This window comes from Venturia canescens, chromosome 10, assembly GCF_019457755.1.
Source record: "Venturia canescens isolate UGA chromosome 10, ASM1945775v1, whole genome shotgun sequence".
Taxonomy (NCBI): Eukaryota; Metazoa; Arthropoda; class Insecta; order Hymenoptera; family Ichneumonidae; genus Venturia; species Venturia canescens.
Genome location: NC_057430.1, coordinates 8,616,878 through 8,636,578, shown reverse-complemented (window position 1 = coordinate 8,636,578; position 19,701 = coordinate 8,616,878). Strand labels below are relative to the sequence as shown.

The window sequence follows — 19,701 nt, the reverse complement described above, 5'->3', positions numbered from 1 at the left end:
TATTATTCTCAATAATGCAATTTATTTTTTGACTATGCGGAAAGACGCGACCAAAAATTGAGGGAAACCGTTCTCACAGCTTGTTCTCATGATTTTCTATCGATTTTTATTCAACGAGCAATCTGCGAAAACGAAGTTTATTTTGATGATTGAAAAAACCGACGAGTGTGGTTTTTCCCATTTCTATATCCCGAATTTCAAGAAAGTTGCACAACCACTTGGACTCCGGACTTCAAGGTTCTCGAGTCTCCTCCTAAAAACCGATTTTTCGCCACATATCATACAGTTTTTCGAAGCAATAACGACAGCAGGCTATGAAAATATTTAACGATTCGATAGAAATAATCGTCTAATATCGAATTGTCAAATAAATCAGTAGGTTTTTTATAGCGATAAGAAATTTATCATTTTTCTGATGTAACGATGAATTTCAATTCTGCTTGAAAAAGCTTTGCAATATTTCATGAATAATTTTGCGGTTAAGGATTTGGGCACGTTTTTTAAACGACGTTCAGACCTGACCACACCTGCTACGCGAAACGAGTTTTTTCCTCACAAATAAGATTTCAAATACGTGAGAATCGAGAAATGCCACAGGTGGCAAAATCGAACAGGGTGCTTAAATCATGCGAGCAAACTGCTCGCTAACTCGGTCGTCAATCTTGCAGGAGTTAATCGAGACGAATGTTTGTTTCTTCTTTTTCTTTCGGCAGCTTTTAGTGATTCAGAAGTCGTTGGTCACTCGCTATTTTTGACTCGTTCCTTTGGCTTTTTTTTTATAGTACCGAGTGGCTCTGTCACGACTAACTGTTAATCATTACGATTTTTTCCCTCATTCGTCGCGGACGCGTACGCGAGAGAAAAAAAAGTTACGTGATTCAATCGGTTTTCCTGCCTCCGCGATTTTTCCTCGCCTCATATTCATCGCTCAAGGCTCGTCGTCGATATAATTAACGTGTGAGAAAAGCTTGCACAGGAAATTACGTCGACTCGCATTTTTTTGCGTATCCGTAATCTTCGGATACATTGAAGAAGAAAAAATGTTGTCAGCGTTTGTTTGATGAAAAAAAGCCATGAAATTGTATCCGCGAGAAATTTCACTTCCAGATTCGCCTCTTCTCCTCGAGGAACATTTTCTTGGGCTATCGGACGATTTATTTCTTCCTCCAGCAACGCGTGCTCTCTTATCTACGGGCCACGTGACGACGCGGCGAATGCTGCAACACGCGTACGTTTCTTGCCACGAAGAATCATCGACTTTGCGGATTATCGGATATGCCCGATGTTTAGTAACACACAAACGACTCAAATGTCCAATGTAAGCCGGCTATTTGTCTCTTTCACGAGGTAGAGTCATGAACGATTTTTCTTTCGATCAAATCTCCTTATTTTTCAACTAAAATCGTTTATTTCCGTTTAGGTTAGCACAAAATGCTTTGAAACGATGAATCGACAATTGATCTAATGAGAATAAATAAACAAACGCGAGCGTGCCATGGAACATTTGCCATTTATGCGAGTCCAAATTTATCTCCGCGATTACATTTCATTCAACAAGATTTATCGCCGATTTATCAACATTTTTCCTCTCACTGTTTCGATCTTCTCTCGATCCCGCGTTTTTTCCCAACCGCTGCTCCGATCTTTTCCCATTTTTTCTCTACACTCGGTTGAACGGCTAAAAAGTCTCGACTCGTTGATAAATACTTTATTCAGCGATCGTAAACAGAAATTAATCAACATTTTTTTCTTTCCACTCAACGATTTTGCAACATTGATTTCGATCCAATATTTTTCCTCTTATTTGCTCCCTCCTCTGCGCGAGTGATCGTCGCGGGAAACTGCAATCAATAAAGTCCAGTCCAATGTGCACACAAATTGAAAAAGTGACCTAGTACGAATTCGATCGCTCGGTAAATCCATCAAAATTCCGTCGTTTTTATAGTTTCGAGCAAGTCATTTTTCTCACATTATTGACGGGGGGCTTCGAGCGCCGATTTTCTTCCTCGAACTTCCCGGTTCCGGGTCCCGCATGCGTCTACAGAAAAGGTAGGGAAAGCCGTCCCGGGAGATTTTTTCTTCTCGGAAATTAGAGCCGCGCGTGCTTACGAGAAGTTCCGGCATTGTTTGAGTGGGCTTTTGAAGCGCGGAGCATAAATCGTGACGGTCGGTGAAAACGATGTTCCGCGGGCACGTACGAGCGGAATATATTATTGGAGCGAGATCGTCGTGAATCGACGAACTCTTGATTCTTCAGGGGCGTGAGCGATGTCGAAGCAGAGAAAAAATGGTGCATTGTATGCGACAAAACTGCGGCGAGCTCGAATCGTCCCTGCGCCGTCCAAAATCGTGTCTATTTCCAAACATTCCCGCCAATTAAACGTAAATTATTGACGTTTTCGTAGCAACACTCGGAAATGTCGCAACGATCGTGGAAGAGAAAAAAACCCAAACGACGAGTGAAAAAAGTTTTCTCGTCGTTGGCCTGCTCAGAGGCTGGACCGAGAAACAAGAAAAACGATTAATGATTTCAAACAGAGCAGTCTCGTACGCTTTTATTATGAAAACTTAATTATTCATTTTATTACGAGAAAGAGGATTCACGATCGACGTTCCAGCGACGAGACTCCGCAGTGTAAAATTGTTGAGGCCTTTTCTCCTCGGAATTCGACGACTCGCTTCTCCACTCAGTCATTTTGGAGGAGCAGAACTTTTCAGACACTCTGTATTTAGGGTACGTATTATGTACACAATTTCAGAAGGAGCGGAGAATCGCGAGAAAAGATAAAAATGTTTCTCTCGTTCGTTCGTACGGATCTCTTTGCCAACCATGACCTGCAGGCTACGAAATCACTTCTAATTTATTGGCCGGTTGCTTCATAGCAACGAAAAAACACTCAAATTATTTAGTCACTGTTTTCATGCTTTTTCGCTCTCTATAAAATCACGTGGGTTACATAAAGTGAGGATTTATTAAAGTTAACAGGGAACGAGTATTAATTAAGGTTTAGGAAATCGTTTCTGGTCCAATAAAAATTCTCAAATTAGAAGTAATTTTATCTCCACATGAAAAATATTCTTCCTATTATTTTTCTTCTAAAATGTTGCTTCGCTGAGACGAAACCAAAGCTAGAGGAATGAGAAAAGAATTGGAAAAAGCAATAGCTCTCGATTGCAAGGAGCGAGGTTCGTTTGACTGTCGGAGCAAGAATAATCCACGCAGAGTCGAAATGCTAACTCACCTGGTTCTGTGAAAAAATCTCTCTCTCTCTCTCTCTCTTTCTCATTCGTATTCGTGCATGGGCGATTCGAGTTTGCAAAAGCATATTCTCAATTCAACAAAAATTCGAGCATGCTCGGCCCCAAAACACGTTTTTTTTTCGTTAGCCCCAACTTTGGAGAACAATCGAAGAGAACAGAAAGTTCTGTCAACTTTGGAAATGTTGGAAATCAACTGTTGGAAATCATCCTTCGACAACGAAAAGATCGATCGTCCAACATCTCCGGTTCGTCGAACAGAGTTCCCATGAAAATAATGCTCTGTCGCAACCCCTTAATTTATGTTCCCCAGCGGAGGAATCGTTCAAGAGTCTAATAAGCTTTGCAACAGCCTTAAAGAGAGAATATTGAGAAAAGGGCAGAAAGAGCGGAGGCTCGGTGGCCTGTCGATGCGAGCCGGAAGGGCTCGTGCATGCACAAAGGACCACGAGAGTACAAGGCTGCTTATTAAAACTGCCCTCATCTCTTGCAGCGAAAGGTTTTTATTGTTCTCGAAGATTTGCGACCTGCTGACCGTGCGCAGCCTTCGCACGGGCAGCATCTCCGGAGCTTTTGCGATGCGGTAGGTACGAATGAGCGCGTTTGTATAGCTGTATTCGTGGAATGTATGAACACATAAAGATACGCGTGCACATAAAAGTATGAAATTTATAAATGTATGAAAATAGGATAAAGGTGTTGCCGCTTAAGGAGGGTGGATCACGAAATCGAAATAATCAGAATTTGATCAAATTTCGTGATAACATTCTTTGGCAACAAGTACACAAATACAATTTTTTTGCCACATGGTTATCGCATAATTGAGCGATAAATCGAAGTTCTTATGCATGAGATGTATAAAACTGTATATATGTAAACTCTATGCTTATACACGTGAAATTTAGTGTTCAATTACTCGAGAGCTGTGTGGTAGAAAAATCTAAAAAAATGTATGTTGTCTTATATATTTTCAATGAATACATTTGCCAAATTTTATGAAATTCTTATAATTTTGAAATTCTTTACATTTTTAACATGGTTTAGCATGGCAACTTTGTATCGTCGCGATCGACCCTCCTTAAGAGTATGGATCAGTCGACTAACCTCACTTGGAATTTTCGAAATCGAAATTCTTTGAGACAGTTTGATCGATTAAAAAAAGGCTCTGTCAGCCTATGCAGAACGATGGCAAAAATCGACTGACAGAGCCTTTTTTTAATCGGTCAAACTGTCTCAAAGAATTTCGATTTCGAAATTTGCAACTATCTCTCTTGCACTCACGGTTGCGATATGCCAACTGATCCATCCTCTTAAGATACGTTTGTACTTCGGAATAGCCGTGGTCGCGATGCATCGAGACTCGAGAGCTCACCAATATGAGGAAGATATTTTAATAACTTGGTTAACGAGCTCCGCGAACGGTTTCGAATTTCACGAGAGCGCTTAAAAAATACGAAAAAAGTGACCCAATTGCTTCTCGAATCTCCCGCGGAGCGCGAGAGTACGAAATGAGAAGAAGCACGGATTTTATTTCTTCATCTCTTTGGGAGAAATCCAGGCAAAGGGAGGGGAGAGAAAGAGCAAGAGAGATGCGTACATAGTAGAACGACGGAGATTAATGAGAGTCGTACGGCGACGAAGGAGCAATTAAAAGGCTGAGCGAAACGCGTCGAGCCGCGAAGAATCCGCAGTCGACTTGTAAGCCTGTGTACATGTACGTGTACACTGATATCGGGGGACTCGTTCCAATGTCACAATAAACAAATTATATAATAATAATAATGATAATAATAATAATCGTGATAAACTCTTCCTTCATGAATGCTCACCATTTTTTCGAGCTTTTTATCTCTCTCAAATTTCCTTACACGATATCTTATGGAGGTTCAACGATCGCTTAGGGAAGAAGACTTTTTTTATTCATTCATCGCGCTGCTCCGTTCCATTGAGGCCGCGTTAGCATCGACTATATTTAGAAATATTTTTCTCTGCCAAGCAGCTTTAGTTTCTTCTGTTTTTATTAATTCGCGACAAACTACACCTCGAAGCGATGATTCAGCGCGCAATCTTCGGCGTGAGATTTTATTGTCCCACGAATCGTGATCGAATTCAGGTGCTCTTTCACCGAAAAGTTTTATTCCCAGGCGTTTTGGGATCGGGAATAACGGGAATGAAATTTCTACTCTATTTTCACCGAATTCAATTTTACTATGATGGATTTGACGAATATAAATAAGGAAATAGAAAAACCTCGAATTTTTTAGTGGAACTTTTTCGCCTCGCGCTCCTCGCTTCGTCGGTTTTTCATGATCGGTTCCCTCCGCGATCATTCCGATTCGATTTCCATCGCAGAATCCATTCAATCATGCTTCCAAGCCGCAATCTCCGCCGCCCCGCGTCCCATTATTTTGAGGTCAATTTCGAAAAGAGCAAACCGCTGCATCGCGCACGCTTCCAAGCGCGCAGGCGCAGTGGATCTTTAAAGATCGCGGACGCGTGCGCGTACCGCCCGAGCAGCAGGGTCGCGTTCCGTTGCACCGCGTGCGTGCTCTCGTCCCCGGAGAATACGTTATGAAAGAGTTCTGTCGGCTCACACCGCGGAGAGCAACGAATCCACGCATGAGCGTATCTAAAGACTCTGCGTTGTTTGTTGCCGCTTGCTTCGGAGCTCGCTCGCTCAATGAGCACGAGAGAGTGCGAACGAGGCCTGAGAAACACAAGAGATGAGGCATCTACCTCGTTTTCAATTACCCGGGAGAAACCACACGCGAGCCGAGACGAGAGTTTCTTGTACAGCTTCGCTGGCGTATCCGCCGCGCGCGGGCAATGTGTGTCGTTTGAGCGAGAGACACGCCGCCGACGAGGACGACGGCGGTGGCGGTGCAAAGCAACGTCGATCTTCCTGTCTCGAGAGCCGTTGAGACCCTTTATTATGAAATGCTTTTACGAAGACGCTCCAGGCCAGAAAACACACGTTGTCGCAGGGATTCACCCTGCGTGCGATCCCGGCCGGTATTATCCGGGTTCGACTCCACCGATATACACCGAGGCTCATGCAACCTGACGTGTGAAAATAATTCAACGTCATGAAATTTAGGAAGGGTTCTCTACCCCATTGTAATCTGCTGCGCTGCCTCTCGAGAGAGCTCCTTCTCTTTCTTTTCTTATTTCTGGGTTACGGGAACTTGTGCGAAGAAAAATGTTTTATCAAAATTACTGCTAAAAAGTTGAAAATATTTGGCGAAATTGGGAAAAATGATGAATTATTTGATAAATTTCAAATTGCGAATGTTAATATTTATGATGTAGCACGGCGAAATTTGTGGTATGGCAGCAAAAGAGTGCACCTTGACGAAATTCGATGTTGCTTCGTTAGAGAAAAAATTATAAACTCACTGGCACTCGATCATTGAATGATAGGTGCGAAACTTTATGAGGTAGCTGACAATTTTTAATTCGCCATCTCGTATTTTTTGCACGCTCCGACCCTAACACGAGCTGTGACTTCAATTTGTTAAGGTAGATCATGCCCGTAGGATCGTATTTTATGGGTGTCTAATTGGCTCGATTTTTACTTCCTAATTAAAGATATTATCACTCTAAATTAATGTCAGAGTTGTTCATTCAAAATTGTAAATACATTTTTTCAACTTGTTTTTTTGGCGAATGAAATTACAAGGGGGATCCATCACTGACCGCACCCCAAATTTCGTTCGTCCCTGGCTAAAATAATACAGTTTTCTATGTAAAAAATCGCTTCAGAGAGCGCAAAAGGAAAACACAAATGTGTAATAAAGTGTTAATAAAGAGACAAGAATGGCTCGAGCCAAGAAGAAACGAAATGCCGAAATAAGCAAATGCGAGAGTTTATATGAGTGCTCATTATCAATTTCGTTCAATCTTTAACGCAATATAACTTTATTACTAGTAAGAAAATCGCTCAAATTTTTTTCCAGACCTTCATTAGATTTTTATTGTTTACATTTTTCATAAACTTCGTAAGAAGCGTTCATTCGTTGTGTGGAAAGATAAACGATTTTTTGTGCATAGTTGCGATACCCCTGTGTATTTTTCTTCATATTTAAACACGTTTATCTAAATAACCAGTAAGACGAACCACGAACCATTTAAAATTTGATATGCGTGTGAATTTCAAGACTTTCTTGAGAAAATCGTTTCGTGCATAAACTATCTTAACCCTCTCGGAGCGTATGTTGCTTCTACGCAACACGCGCTTCCAGGCCCAATTAAACTGCATCGGTCAGTAAGGTCGGGGTTCTAACTGCCTATTTCCATCAAGCAAGGTTAGATTGCACCTTAGATACTCCTAAACCAAGAGATAAACTGCTTTAACTCATCGAAATATCAATATGAAGTCGGCGTTTCATGTTGAGCTGGCGTTGTGTGAAAAGGTGCTTTAGTTATCGCAAAAGAAAAATGGGTATACATTTTTTTTCTTACTCCAAACGTTATTTCCTTTCAAAGGGAAGCTAATATGATGTATTTAAGGTATTCGGCGCTAGATTCATTTGTAAATTTTCCTGATTTTGCTCCCCAAGAACCTGGTACTGCGCGCAGCGAACATTCCAAAATTCATATTTTCCAACAAAAAAACCGAAATAATGTCACAATGGATTCGGAAACTAGAAAGTATTTTGAGATAAAATTACGAAGGGAATCATTTTCCGTCAACGAGAAATAGGTCTCGGTCTGAGAGGGTTAAGATGATGGATCAGTCGGTAATCACAACCGTGAGTGCGAGAGGGATAGCTGCAAATTTTGAAAAGGAAATTTTTCCACATCGTTCGTCTGATCGAAAAAATAAAAATGTCATCGGATTTTTGCGATCGTGCTGCGTACGATGACATTTTTATTATTTTAATCGAACGAACGGTGTCAAAGAGTTTCAATTTCAAAAATTCGAGGTGTGATTACCGACTGATCCATCATCTTAAATCAAATCAATAAATCACAGCTTCGTATGCTCCTTTCGTTTGCTGCGAGATTCTCGTGCTCTTGTTGTTTCGTGTCATTTGATGACAGTTGTTTGATGTGATTGAAGAAAGTCCCGGGTCAGATTTAATCTAATGAAGCAGAGAAGAATAAGAGAGATCTCTAACGTTAGGGTGAGTACAATTTATAATTTTTATCTGATTCGTTTGGTGTGAAGGATCGCATTTCGATCATTTTAATCTATTCTCGAGAAAGGATCGCGCGAAGAAAAAATATATCGACAAAGCATGTATTCAAAAATTTCATTCCGTAATCAATTTCTTTATTACAGAATAATGATGAGATGGAGATTCCCTTTCATGTTTCATTTCTCCGTAGCAGAGTTTGAAATCTTGAAAAAATTCAGGAAATGATTTCATTGGCCTACCGACACCCTAAAAAAAAACCTTCGAAATAAGGAAACGAAGAAACCATTGCAAAATGAGCTTTGCTCCAACGACTTTGGCGCGCCCCTGTAACGGTATCGAACACGTGTACAAATGTATTTGTAGTTGTGTCGATGGATAAAGTAAAAAAAAAAAAATGAAAAAAGTGCACTGTTTATGAATATATTCATCGTAAAAATGGTGAGATTAAAAATAATATTAATAATAAACTGTGCACAACATTTTTTAAATCGGAAAAGCAACTTTGTCACGAAAAATGCTAAATTTAACTGTTTTAGGCCAGTATTTTTTATCGTGCTCGTACCATCGATTTTAAGGAGGGTGGATCACGAAATCAAAATAATCAGAATTTGATCAAATTTCGTGATAACATTCTTTGGCAACAAGTACACAAATGCAATTTTTTTCAAATTTTTTTACCACGTGGTTATCGCATAATTGAGCGTTAAATCGAAGTTCTTATGCATGAGATTTATCAAACTGTATATATGCGTAAACTCTATGCTTGTACACGTGAACTTTAGTGTTCAATTACTCGAGAGCTATGTCGTCTAAAAAAATCTAAAAAAATGTATGTTGTCTTATATATTTTCAAAAAATACATTTACCGAATTTTATGAAATTCTTATCATTTTGAAATTCTTTATATTTTTAACATGCTTTAGCATGGCAACTTTGTATCGGCGCGATCCACCCTGCTCCTTAAGGAGTTTCGGTACAAAAGTCTAAATATTAAGATATTGATCAAATTTGGTGATAATGTTCTTCAACATCAAGTGCGAAAACACAAATTTTTTCAAAATTTTCTTCTACTTAGTTATCGAGTAATTACGCATTAAAGCAGATTTCTTATGCCCGGAATGTATGCCTATATATATGGAAACGCTATGCTTATACACGTAAACTTTAGTGATCAATTACTCGATAACTGTGTAGAAGAAAAATCTTAAAAAATTTGTATTGTCAAATTTGGCACTAAAGAATATGTTGACCAAATTTTATAAAATTCTGAACTTTTTGAAATTTTTTATGCTTTTAGCATGGTTTAGCATGGCAACATTGTATCGCCTGTACCGAAACTCCTTAACTTTACTTTGTGGTGGCATTTATACGTGTTACTTGTATTCTTTACAGTGCCTAAATTTATTCAAAATTTTTATATAGTTTTACAAACCATGAGCGAGCGAGGGGTCAAAAATTTTCACGCTCGCTCACTCCGCGATGGAGATATTTGAAGAAAGTATTTATAGAGAAAAGTAAGGAAAGTGCCTGATTCCATTGGAAGATTGATGATCCGCATGTAAAGTTCTGATTTCCAGGCCACTTATCTATTTCATGTTTGTTGTTAATGTACGATAATAAATCGATTGGTGCTCCGTTCATATGTTCGCGCTTGTGATCGAACGCAATAAAAAATAGCGCTCGTGTTGTACGTAACAATTTGTACTTGGAAGCGATTCTCGATTACTTTGTTTTTCCTTCAATGAGCGATAACTCGCCTCCTTTTCTATGTTCTGCTCCAAATACACTAGACATTATTAGCCGGAGCATGGTAGAACTGGTGCGATTAAAGAGCGACCTCGTGTGCGTGTCTGCGCGCAAGAATTCGAAGTAAAAATTTTCTAATCAGCAATAGAACAAAGTATGTGGCGTTTCCGTTCACGCTCGATTGCATCTACGAATTATGTATCCGCATCGGGCCTTATCAGCATCAAGGAGCCAAAGAGTCAGAGAGAGAGAGAGAGAGAGAGAGAGACTGAGAGTGAGCCAGGGAAAGGAAGATTAAACGCGGGAGAGAAAAAGGAGGATCGAGAGAAAATTTGAGACTGGGGAGAAGCTCAAATCTAATTGATAGAAACGAGCATGGTCCGGAGGCACAACATTTTTTTCTTCCCCCTTCGAAATAACTTCCCAAGTCTTTTTTCGACTCTTTTTTCCCCCATCTTCCTCCCTCTTTCCCGTTGAGATTAAACGAAAAGAAAGTAAGAGTGAGATGTGATCTCTCTCGTGAATACGGATGCTGCGGAGTCGTTTGGAGAGTGTGCCACACCAGCGAGAGAGAGAGAGAGAGAGAGAGGAGCGAGTGTGCGAGGCAAAAGCCAATGTTCAAGGGACGAAGCGAGACAACTCGATGGAGACCCCACACGTCGAGAGTTCAAATAATTTTTTTTCCTCCTTATTTTTGTGTGTGTGTGTGTGTTTTTTTAAATACGTTTTCTTTTTTTTTTTTATTTTTTTTTTATTTTCCCTTATTTATTTTAACTTTGTAGTTTTTGTTCTCAAACGTTTTTTCATTCTCTCATCGCGTCTCGTTGCCTCTTCCTCCTGTTGGCTTGTTTTGCTCTACCAACGAGGCTTACGGGTGGCTTCGAAACGGAAGATCCTCGAGAACGGTTCTCGCCTCTCTGTTGTTCTGGCATCTCTGCTCCGTCCTGACCTCAATCTCAACAATTAAATCAGCCCAATTCCAAAGACTCGACGCACTTAAATCGGACAACGAGAAACGTTGGTGGAAGTCCATCTATACAAATGAAATTGAAAACAACTTTTTACCACGTTTCTGCGCCGAGCGCCCCGCGGCCTTCCCAAATTAATTGCTCTTTCGCCGCAGTCCTCCCGATTATCTCAGACGCTTTGATTCATCATGAATTTATTTAAAAAACTCGCAAAAGAAATCTTATTTACAAGCTCCGATGCGGCAGCTCGGATATTAAGGTCCGTTTAAAATATCGTTAAGAAGATATTTTATATCTCAATCCTCTCTTTTTTTGGAGACTCAGAATTTCGTCCATCACGTAAGAATATTCCGAGACGACGAGCCGCCATAAAAAAACGTTTTTCCTTTTTTCGTTTTTCTATCTCATTGAAAGTCATGCTAGCAATGCCATCTGCTCGGAACTCACGTAATTCATTGCAACCGCGTGAAGTGGGTTTTGTACTGCCGGCGTCGTCAGGCCTTGTCGATGACAAAAAGCCTCTTTGTACCAGCATCAACGCACCAGTGTACGTTGCTAGTGGCTACGTGATTATGCACACAGAGACGTCGGTATTCATGAATATATGGACACGAATATGTACCTTTGGGCCTGCGAATGATTCTTAACGTTATTATACGACTGTCAATGAGAATCTCATGAGATGTATCGCTCCCTTCCCGCCCCGGGTGTCCCGGACTCACGAGAGATGGGAACCTCACGGCGTTTCGGAGCTTCAGTGTAGGCTGCCCGTTGCAAACGATCGGAGTCTGGCTGGCAAAGTGTCGCGAAAGTAGCCCGAAATAATATTGAAAAATTGGTAATATAAAGCTTCGGAATAAGGAACTGGAGGATGAGAAATCAGGGAACGATTTTTTTTCAAAATACTGATTTATTTTTATTGAGAAATAAAAGCTGGAGGGAGACCTTTTTATCTTCGGAGAATGTTGAGGCACGATAATAAATCCAGAAGCAAACCATTTCTGACGTTAACTGTTACTTTGATTCTCATAACTTTCTGCGAGCGTACAGTCCACGCTAAGCGTCCACACGTCGTTTTTATTCTGGCTGATGATTTGGTAAGTGGCACGAAGATTCTAACGGTCAATATACGTGAGTTTATGTACTCGATGTTTACATTGCGTGTGGGAAAGAATTTTCGACTCCACTATTCGATCGCTGACAAAGAAACAAGTAAGGAAATTATTCTCGCTCCAACCGCAGACTCGAACGTGTGCCACGTGACTTCCTCCCCTCCGCCACTTTTTCTTTCCTTCGAAAAACGGTAAAGCTCCGCCGGAAGGCTTCACGTTCGGTGTAGGAAAAAGGCTTTCGATTGTCACCCAACTTTCCGCGGCTCGTCGGAATTAACTGGCTTTTCGAGCCACGGATTTCTCGAGCACCTTCAATTCTTATCTATAACCAGATTCAAGTGCGGAATCGTTGAGAAATTTGCTACACGAATGTTGACGGATATTCCCATCAGTGAAGTTTATACCAGAATTTAGTATTTCCGGTCCAGTTTATTTTTTTGTAATTAAAGGTTATCATTATTTTATTTTATTATTTTTTCTAATTAAAGATATTATCACTCTAAATTAATGTCAGACTTATTAATTCGAAATGGTAAATAAATTTTGTCAACTTGATTTTTTGGCGAATGAAATTACGAGCCATTAATTGAACGGGGATCCATCGCTGAATGAACCCCAAATTTCATTCTTCCCTGGCTAAAATATTATAGTTTTTTTATGTAGAAAATCGCTTTAGAGAGGGCAAAGGGGAAATACAAAAGAAAATGTTTTAAAAAAACATTGAAAAAATTCCCGACTGAAAAATCGTACAGCGTATTGAAAATAAAATGAAGCCGAGAAAAAAAATGAATTTTCGAAAAAAACAACATTGTAAAAAAGATATGCGTTTCCAGATAATTATTTATCTTCAAACTTCTTTTCTTAAGAAAATAGGAGTACACTTTAAAAAGACTGAAATAAAATAGATGAAATATAATTAATAAGATAGAAGTCTCTAATCAAATCATTGAATAAGAAGTAGAGACGCATCTCCCGAGAAATATTAAGTTCCATTATGTTTATAACATATTTTAGTTTTTTGTGAGATTACATTTTTTTTATTATCACCTTCATTCTTTGTAGAATCATTTAACTTTGACAATTATAATGAAATTTTTATTTTTGTATATAAATGACTTACCTACCATCAATCAATATTAACCATAGGAATCGAATCTCGAGTGAGTTAATTTTAACAATTAAATGGTTTTTTATCTATCTTGTTAATTATATTTCATCTATTTTATTTCAGTCTTTTTGAAGTTTACTTCTATTTTTAAATCGTTTTGTTCAAAGTTTACTTCTATTTTCTTAAGCAAAGGAATTTGAAGATAAAGTGTTCTCTGAAAACACATATCCTTTTTACATTGTTGTTTTTTTCTAAGATCTATTTTTTTTACTGATAAAAAAATGATAAAATGAATTGAAAAACGTATTTATTTTGTTTCCAGTATTTTTTTTATTTCCGATGTAGCTCCATTTTTTAAATTTCATAAAAACCCTCTCTTGGTTGTTTGACGTTTTTTTATATTGGAAAACCGTAAGGTCTCAACCACGTCTCAACTCGACAGCAACCAAGTGGCCAAGTGTGTAAACTTTATATTATATATAGATATTCTCCACCGTTGTACGATCGCGATTGATATATCCATGGATAATTCTGTATATAATGTAGAATTTACACACTTGGCCACTTGGCCGCCACTGTCGAGTTGGGACGACCCTACCTTGAAAAAGCTCGCAGTGAAAAGTTTTTAAAGTTAAAAAAAAAAAAAAAAAAACAATAGTTCGCGATGAATTTTGACATACTACAAATAAGAACACTGTCCGGCATATATAGAATATTATGTCAAAAATAGGTCAAGACAACTATCACCGTTTTCGAGAAAAGTGGCAACAAAGGAATATCCTCCCACCCACTGATCGCAGTGAAGCGCATAACTCCCATCTTTTTGCAGTCGGGAGTTAAAAAGGAAATAAATCAATAAAAAAAAGGGTTAATAAAAAGACACAGAATGCTATGACAGACATGGGCCGAGCCAAGAAAAAACGAAATTCCGAAATAAGTAAATGCGAGAGTTTGTATGAGTGCTCATTATCAATTTCGTTCAATCTTTAACGTAATATAACTTTATTACTAGTAAGACAATCGCTCGAATTTTTTTCCAGACCTTCATTAGATTGTTATTGTGTATATTTTTCATAAACTTCGTAAGAAGCGTTCATTCGTTGGATGGAAAGATAAACGATTTTTTACGCATAGTTGCTTTACCCCTCGTTTATCTAAATAACGAATAAGACGAATCCTTTAAAATTTGATATGGGTGTCAGTCGACTACCCATTTAAACTTTGTGTAAATTTCAAGACTTTCTTAAGAAAATCGTTTCGTGCATGAACTACCCTAATCCTTTAAAATTTGATATGGGTGTCAGTCGACTACCCATTTAAACTTTGTGTAAATTTCAAGACTTTCTTAAGAAAATCGTTTCGTGCATGAACTACCCTAACGCAAAATTGATCATTTTTATTTGAAAAAATGCTTTCATATTCCATTTCCAACGCTAATTTTTTCGTTGAACCGTAATCAAGTTGAATTTTATTCATTTTTATAAATTTTCCTCGAGGATGCGGTCGCCGCGATGTTTTTGCGTTTTTGCAGTTTCATTATTTATTGAACTTAAAACATGATGAGGATTGAAAAAATTGTCAGAATTTTATCTCCACCGTGACTTCAAGCCTCTTTTCAAAATCTCGTATAATTTTTGAACTCGCAGGGATGGTACGACGTTGGATTTCACGGTTCGGGTATGATAAAAACTCCCAACATCGATGCCCTCGCATATACCGGTTTGATACTCAACAATTACTACGTTACACCGATATGTACGCCCTCGAGAAGTGCTTTGATGACCGGCAAGCATCCAATTCACACTGGAATGCAGCAAGGAGTTAGTATCGACGAGTCTTGGATGAAAAAATTATTGAAACTTTAATAAAGAGTAATTTAATCGCACGACAATTCGAAAGGACTTTTCGAGAGTCATAGAAGCCGTTTTCTTTACAAATTTAAGGAGGAACATCAGCTTGAGAAAATTGGTGATAGCTTAATGAAACTTTTAGAATACTTTACTGGATGTATTTTCTATAGCCTATTCAATTTTGAATCCATTTCATTCAGCCATTTTTTAGTAAATAATTTTCCAATTTTGAACATTTAACACCTACGCATAGGAAATAATTCCACAGGCCCCATCTTTTCAAACTCAAAAACAAATAAAAAAAATGGTGACAGGTTCAATTGGAGATCGTTTCATTCTGACATTTTTTAATATTTTACATAAATTCCACCCAAAAATGACGCATTTTGGGGGTTAATCCCGTATAAACAAAGCAAACGAGGCGAAACAAGGTTTACATGATCCAGATAATCTAGATAAAAACAATCAAATTCGTATTTACCTTGCTCTACGTAATGCTGACGTTCCTCCTTAACGAAATAAGCGAGCGCCGGATTTCCAATGCGACGTCGAAACGACAATATTTTGATAATTTTTACGAATCAAATATTTGAATATAGTTCTACAATTGTTTCACTATTTAAGGAGGGTGGATCACGAAATCAAAATAATCAGAATTTGATAAAATTTGGTGACAACATTCTTTGGCATCAAGTATACAAATACAATTTTTTTCAAAATTTTTTCACCACATGGTTATCGAATAATTGAGCGTTAAATCGAAGTTGTTGTGCACGAGATGTATAACTGTATATTTGTAAACTCTATGCTTATACACGTGAACTTTAGTGTTCGATTACTCGAAAGCTACGTGGTAGAAAAATCTAAAAAAAATTTATATCCTCTTATATATTTTTAAAGAATACATTTACCAAATTTTATGAAATTCTTAAGATTTTTAACATGGTTTTGCATGGCAACATTGTATCGTCGCGATCCACCCTCCTTAAATCGGACATTGAAAAATTGGACGCTTTTTTCAAGATTTCATGATTGCGATACAGGTTTTGAAAGGCGCCGAGAGAAGAGGTTTGCCGCTGAGCGAAAAACTGCTCCCCGAATATCTCCGAGAACTCGGTTACGTTAATTATATCGTAGGAAAGTGGCACTTGGGTTTTTATAAAAAGGAGTACACTCCGACGTATCGGGGGTTCAAAAAACATGTCGGATTTTGGACCGGTCACCAGGATTACTCTGACCACACTGCAGTTGAAAATGTAAGGATGTTCCATCCAATGAATCATTTTCAGTAACCCTCGCTTCCCGAAAGGAACTAAACAGTTTGTTTCTTCTTCGTTGGACATTTTCAAGCACTTTTGGGGCTTGGACATGAGGAGGGACCTCGAACCGGCCTGGGACCTTCACGGTCGATATTCGACGGACGTATTTACCGGGGAAGCGATTAAAATCATCAACAATCACAATACGAGCGATCCTTTGTTTCTTTATCTCGCTCACACCGCTGTACATTCCGGAAATCCGTACAATCCGTTGCCAGCACCCGACGACGTCGTGGAAAAATTTGATTGGATTCCCGATTACAAAAGACGTCGATTCGCAGGTACAGCGAGTCTTGAGATTCGCCCTTTGAGCTTCTACAGCAATTTTTATGAAAATTGATAACCAAAGTTTTTAGGCTCGCTGATTGCACGATTCTGACATTGGATTTTGAAGATTCAAAATTCTGGATCCGATATCGTAGACGTCTAGTTTTACATATCTTTCTACTCGATATTTTGGCCTGAATTTACTCACTTGGGGGGCCTCACTGATCGCGAATCTCAAGTCAAAAACAAAAGATGGTGGGTGAAAAGTGATTCCTTGTGTAAAACCAATGGACGAATCCAAGGGAGTGGATAAAAATTGTAGAAAATTATCGACACTTGTTCCTCGAAGAATTTATTTCCTGAGATTAACCGGTTGACTGGTATTGGATCATATATGTACAAAAAAAGTCGGGCCCATTCTGGTTTTGTATCATATGTGTACAAATTGAAATAACTTTTTCAATTTTCAACCGATTTGGACAAAAATTGGTATACAATGGTTTTTTGGGTCGCTGAGTCGATTTTTGAACTTAATTTTCACCTCACTACCCTTGGAAATGGGGAAAACCGAAGGTTGAGGGTGAAATTTTTCGTTTTTTCAATGGATTTTCATGCTATGTGACATGAAAATTTTTAGTTTTTTATCACACTGGACTCTTTCATCGAAACCAAACAAAATTCGCTACCCCCAAAAATGTGAAAAATAAGGGTTCAGGATGAAGTTTGTTAATTTTTCACTGCGAAAATTTCATGCTTTATCACATGAAAATGGAATCAGCAACGAAAACCTCAGAAATAAATTATCGTGATTTTCGGTAACAGATTGGCTCGTACCAGTTTTGGCACAAAAACTGGAAAAAAGCTCACCAGTCAACCGGTTAAGGTAAGCTCTAAGGTCAAATTTTCCAACGAAATATTTGTGCCTCTCTCTTGGAGCACTTGAATCGAGTTCCACTTTTGATTTTCTTTCTATTTTTTTTTGGAATTTCACGTCCACCATACTGGATCCGTTATTTAGATTTTTGAAAATCGAATCCCGGATTCTTGATCTCGACCTCGAGAACTTCTGAGTGGAGAGTTTTAGGAAAATTAAGATTCGGAATTTCACCTCCGCCATATGGGGTCAGTCGTGTTGAATTTTCTGACCCCTCATTCGTGACCAGCGACTATAAAAACTCTTGGATACCCATTTTCAATGGAATCGGTTAAATAATACCAAAGCTCTGAAGTGATTTTTCGTAGGGTGGGACCGCAGCGATTCCATTGCGCTCCCGCGAAAGGGTTAACAAAGAATGGAAGGTAATCGCTGATGGAGAAAAAAATTCCAAGTCGTTTTTCCGCATTAGCATTTTCTTTGCGTACGCTTGCGTAAACATGAAAAAATTCTACCGATCAGAAGCGTCGCGCACTGCTTGGTCAAATAAACTTTTATTTGACGCTTTCGACTCGTTCGAGGGCTCCGAGGCGGGAGCCCTCGAACTTTTTCCTCGGGAAAAATCTCGTGGAAAATTTCTCACGAACTGTCGTGGGAAAAATTTCGAAAGATTCGCGCCTAAATTCGAGTGAATCGGAAAATTCTTTCCAACAAATAAATTTGATTGATTAATCTTGTCACGCATTTTAAACCGTTTTGTTCTCTCGTTACAGCGATGCTTCACAAACTCGATCGCTCCGTTGGCGACGTTATTGAAGCTCTGAAAAAAAGAGACATGCTCGCTGATAGCCTCATTGTATTTTCAACCGACAACGGTGGACCAGCGGCTGGTTTTAATTTAAATGCTGCTTCAAATTGGCCGCTCCGAGGAGTTAAAAATACTCTGTGGGAGGGTGAGCTGTTCATCTTTTGTTGTTTTTCGCAAATATTTTAGCCCACTTCCGCGAAGACTGCTGCGCGGAATTCGATCGTAGGTTCAAAGCGTCGAACCGAGTGCGTGAAATATTCCTCAATTGCGAATCCTCCAATTTTCCAATTCCTTCAAACGCCAAAGAGAAATTCCGTCTCCCGGATTATAAAAACCACTCTTTCCGGTATGTACAAACTTCGAATATTCAACTTTCGACTTGAATTAACGACAAAGGCGGAGTGAGAGGAGTCGGCGTCGTTTGGTCTCCAAAAATTGGGCAGCCTGGTCGAGTCTCCAATCAGCTTTTCCACATTACCGATTGGTTGCCGACGCTTCTTAGTGCAGCGGAAGAACCGGAAGAGACGATAAGCAGTACTATTTCGAGTATGAATCTCGACGGAATGAATCTTTGGAAAGCTCTCAAAGACGATGCGACTTCACCGCGACAAAGCGTCCTCCACAACATCGACGATGCGTTTCACAATGCTGCGATCACAAAAAACGGTTGGAAATTGCTTCGAGGTAAGAAAAAGAAGCATTTTTTTCTCGGCCTGTAAAACTGATGAAACTTTATCAATTTTCCAATCAATTTTTTTTTAATCTCGTTTATGGAATCGATTGTATTAGTCGGTGAATTCGAACGGCATGAAAAACACTCGATCCTTTACGTAACGAAGTTCCTTCGATACTCCGATTTTCTCGGAGTATCTTTCTACGTCTTGCAAATCAAGTTCACTCGTCGACGTCTCTCCTTTTTTATCTTCTATACGGTTAACTATTCAAAATTAAGGGAAACAAAAAGTGTCACTTTATAGGAGAGCATTAAAGTTGCCACATTTGGATTTAGTATCGAGACGCGCAATACCATTCTCGGTCATCGACCTCACGATTTTACGATCGCGAATACAGACTCGCTTCATAAAAATAACCAAAACCTGTGGTACTAAACAATTCTTTTGTTTTCGAGTTTCTCTGTGCTCGAGGATACAGTCGTGGATGGCGAAGTAATCATTCGAATGTAGAGATGGATGAATAAAAATCTATTTTATTTAAAAGAAATTTAAAAAAAAAAAAGTTTAAAAGTTTAT

The 19,701-nt window shown here is 38.9% G+C and overlaps 1 protein-coding gene across 2 annotated transcripts in view; it reads left to right on the top strand.

Moving 5' to 3' along the window:
• Positions 1–2,377: 2,377 nt before the first annotated feature.
• The window catches only part of LOC122416965 (arylsulfatase B), a 19,491-nt gene continuing 2,167 nt past the window's right edge, over positions 2,378–19,701 (top strand). The window contains exons 1-7 of one of the 2 annotated variants that reach the window (XM_043430135.1): positions 11,881–11,951; positions 12,038–12,210; positions 14,980–15,153; positions 16,227–16,439; positions 16,534–16,783; positions 18,417–18,596; positions 18,848–19,135. In XM_043430135.1, coding sequence (XP_043286070.1) covers positions 12,076–12,210; positions 14,980–15,153; positions 16,227–16,439; positions 16,534–16,783; positions 18,417–18,596; positions 18,848–19,135 — 1,240 coding nt within the window. In that variant the 5' untranslated portion in view covers positions 11,881–11,951; positions 12,038–12,075. Of the gene's footprint in view, positions 2,735–11,880; positions 11,952–12,037; positions 12,211–14,979; positions 15,154–16,226; positions 16,440–16,533; positions 16,784–18,416; positions 18,597–18,847; positions 19,136–19,701 lie in introns of those variants that run through there. The other variant, XM_043430136.1, reaches the window with a different exon arrangement.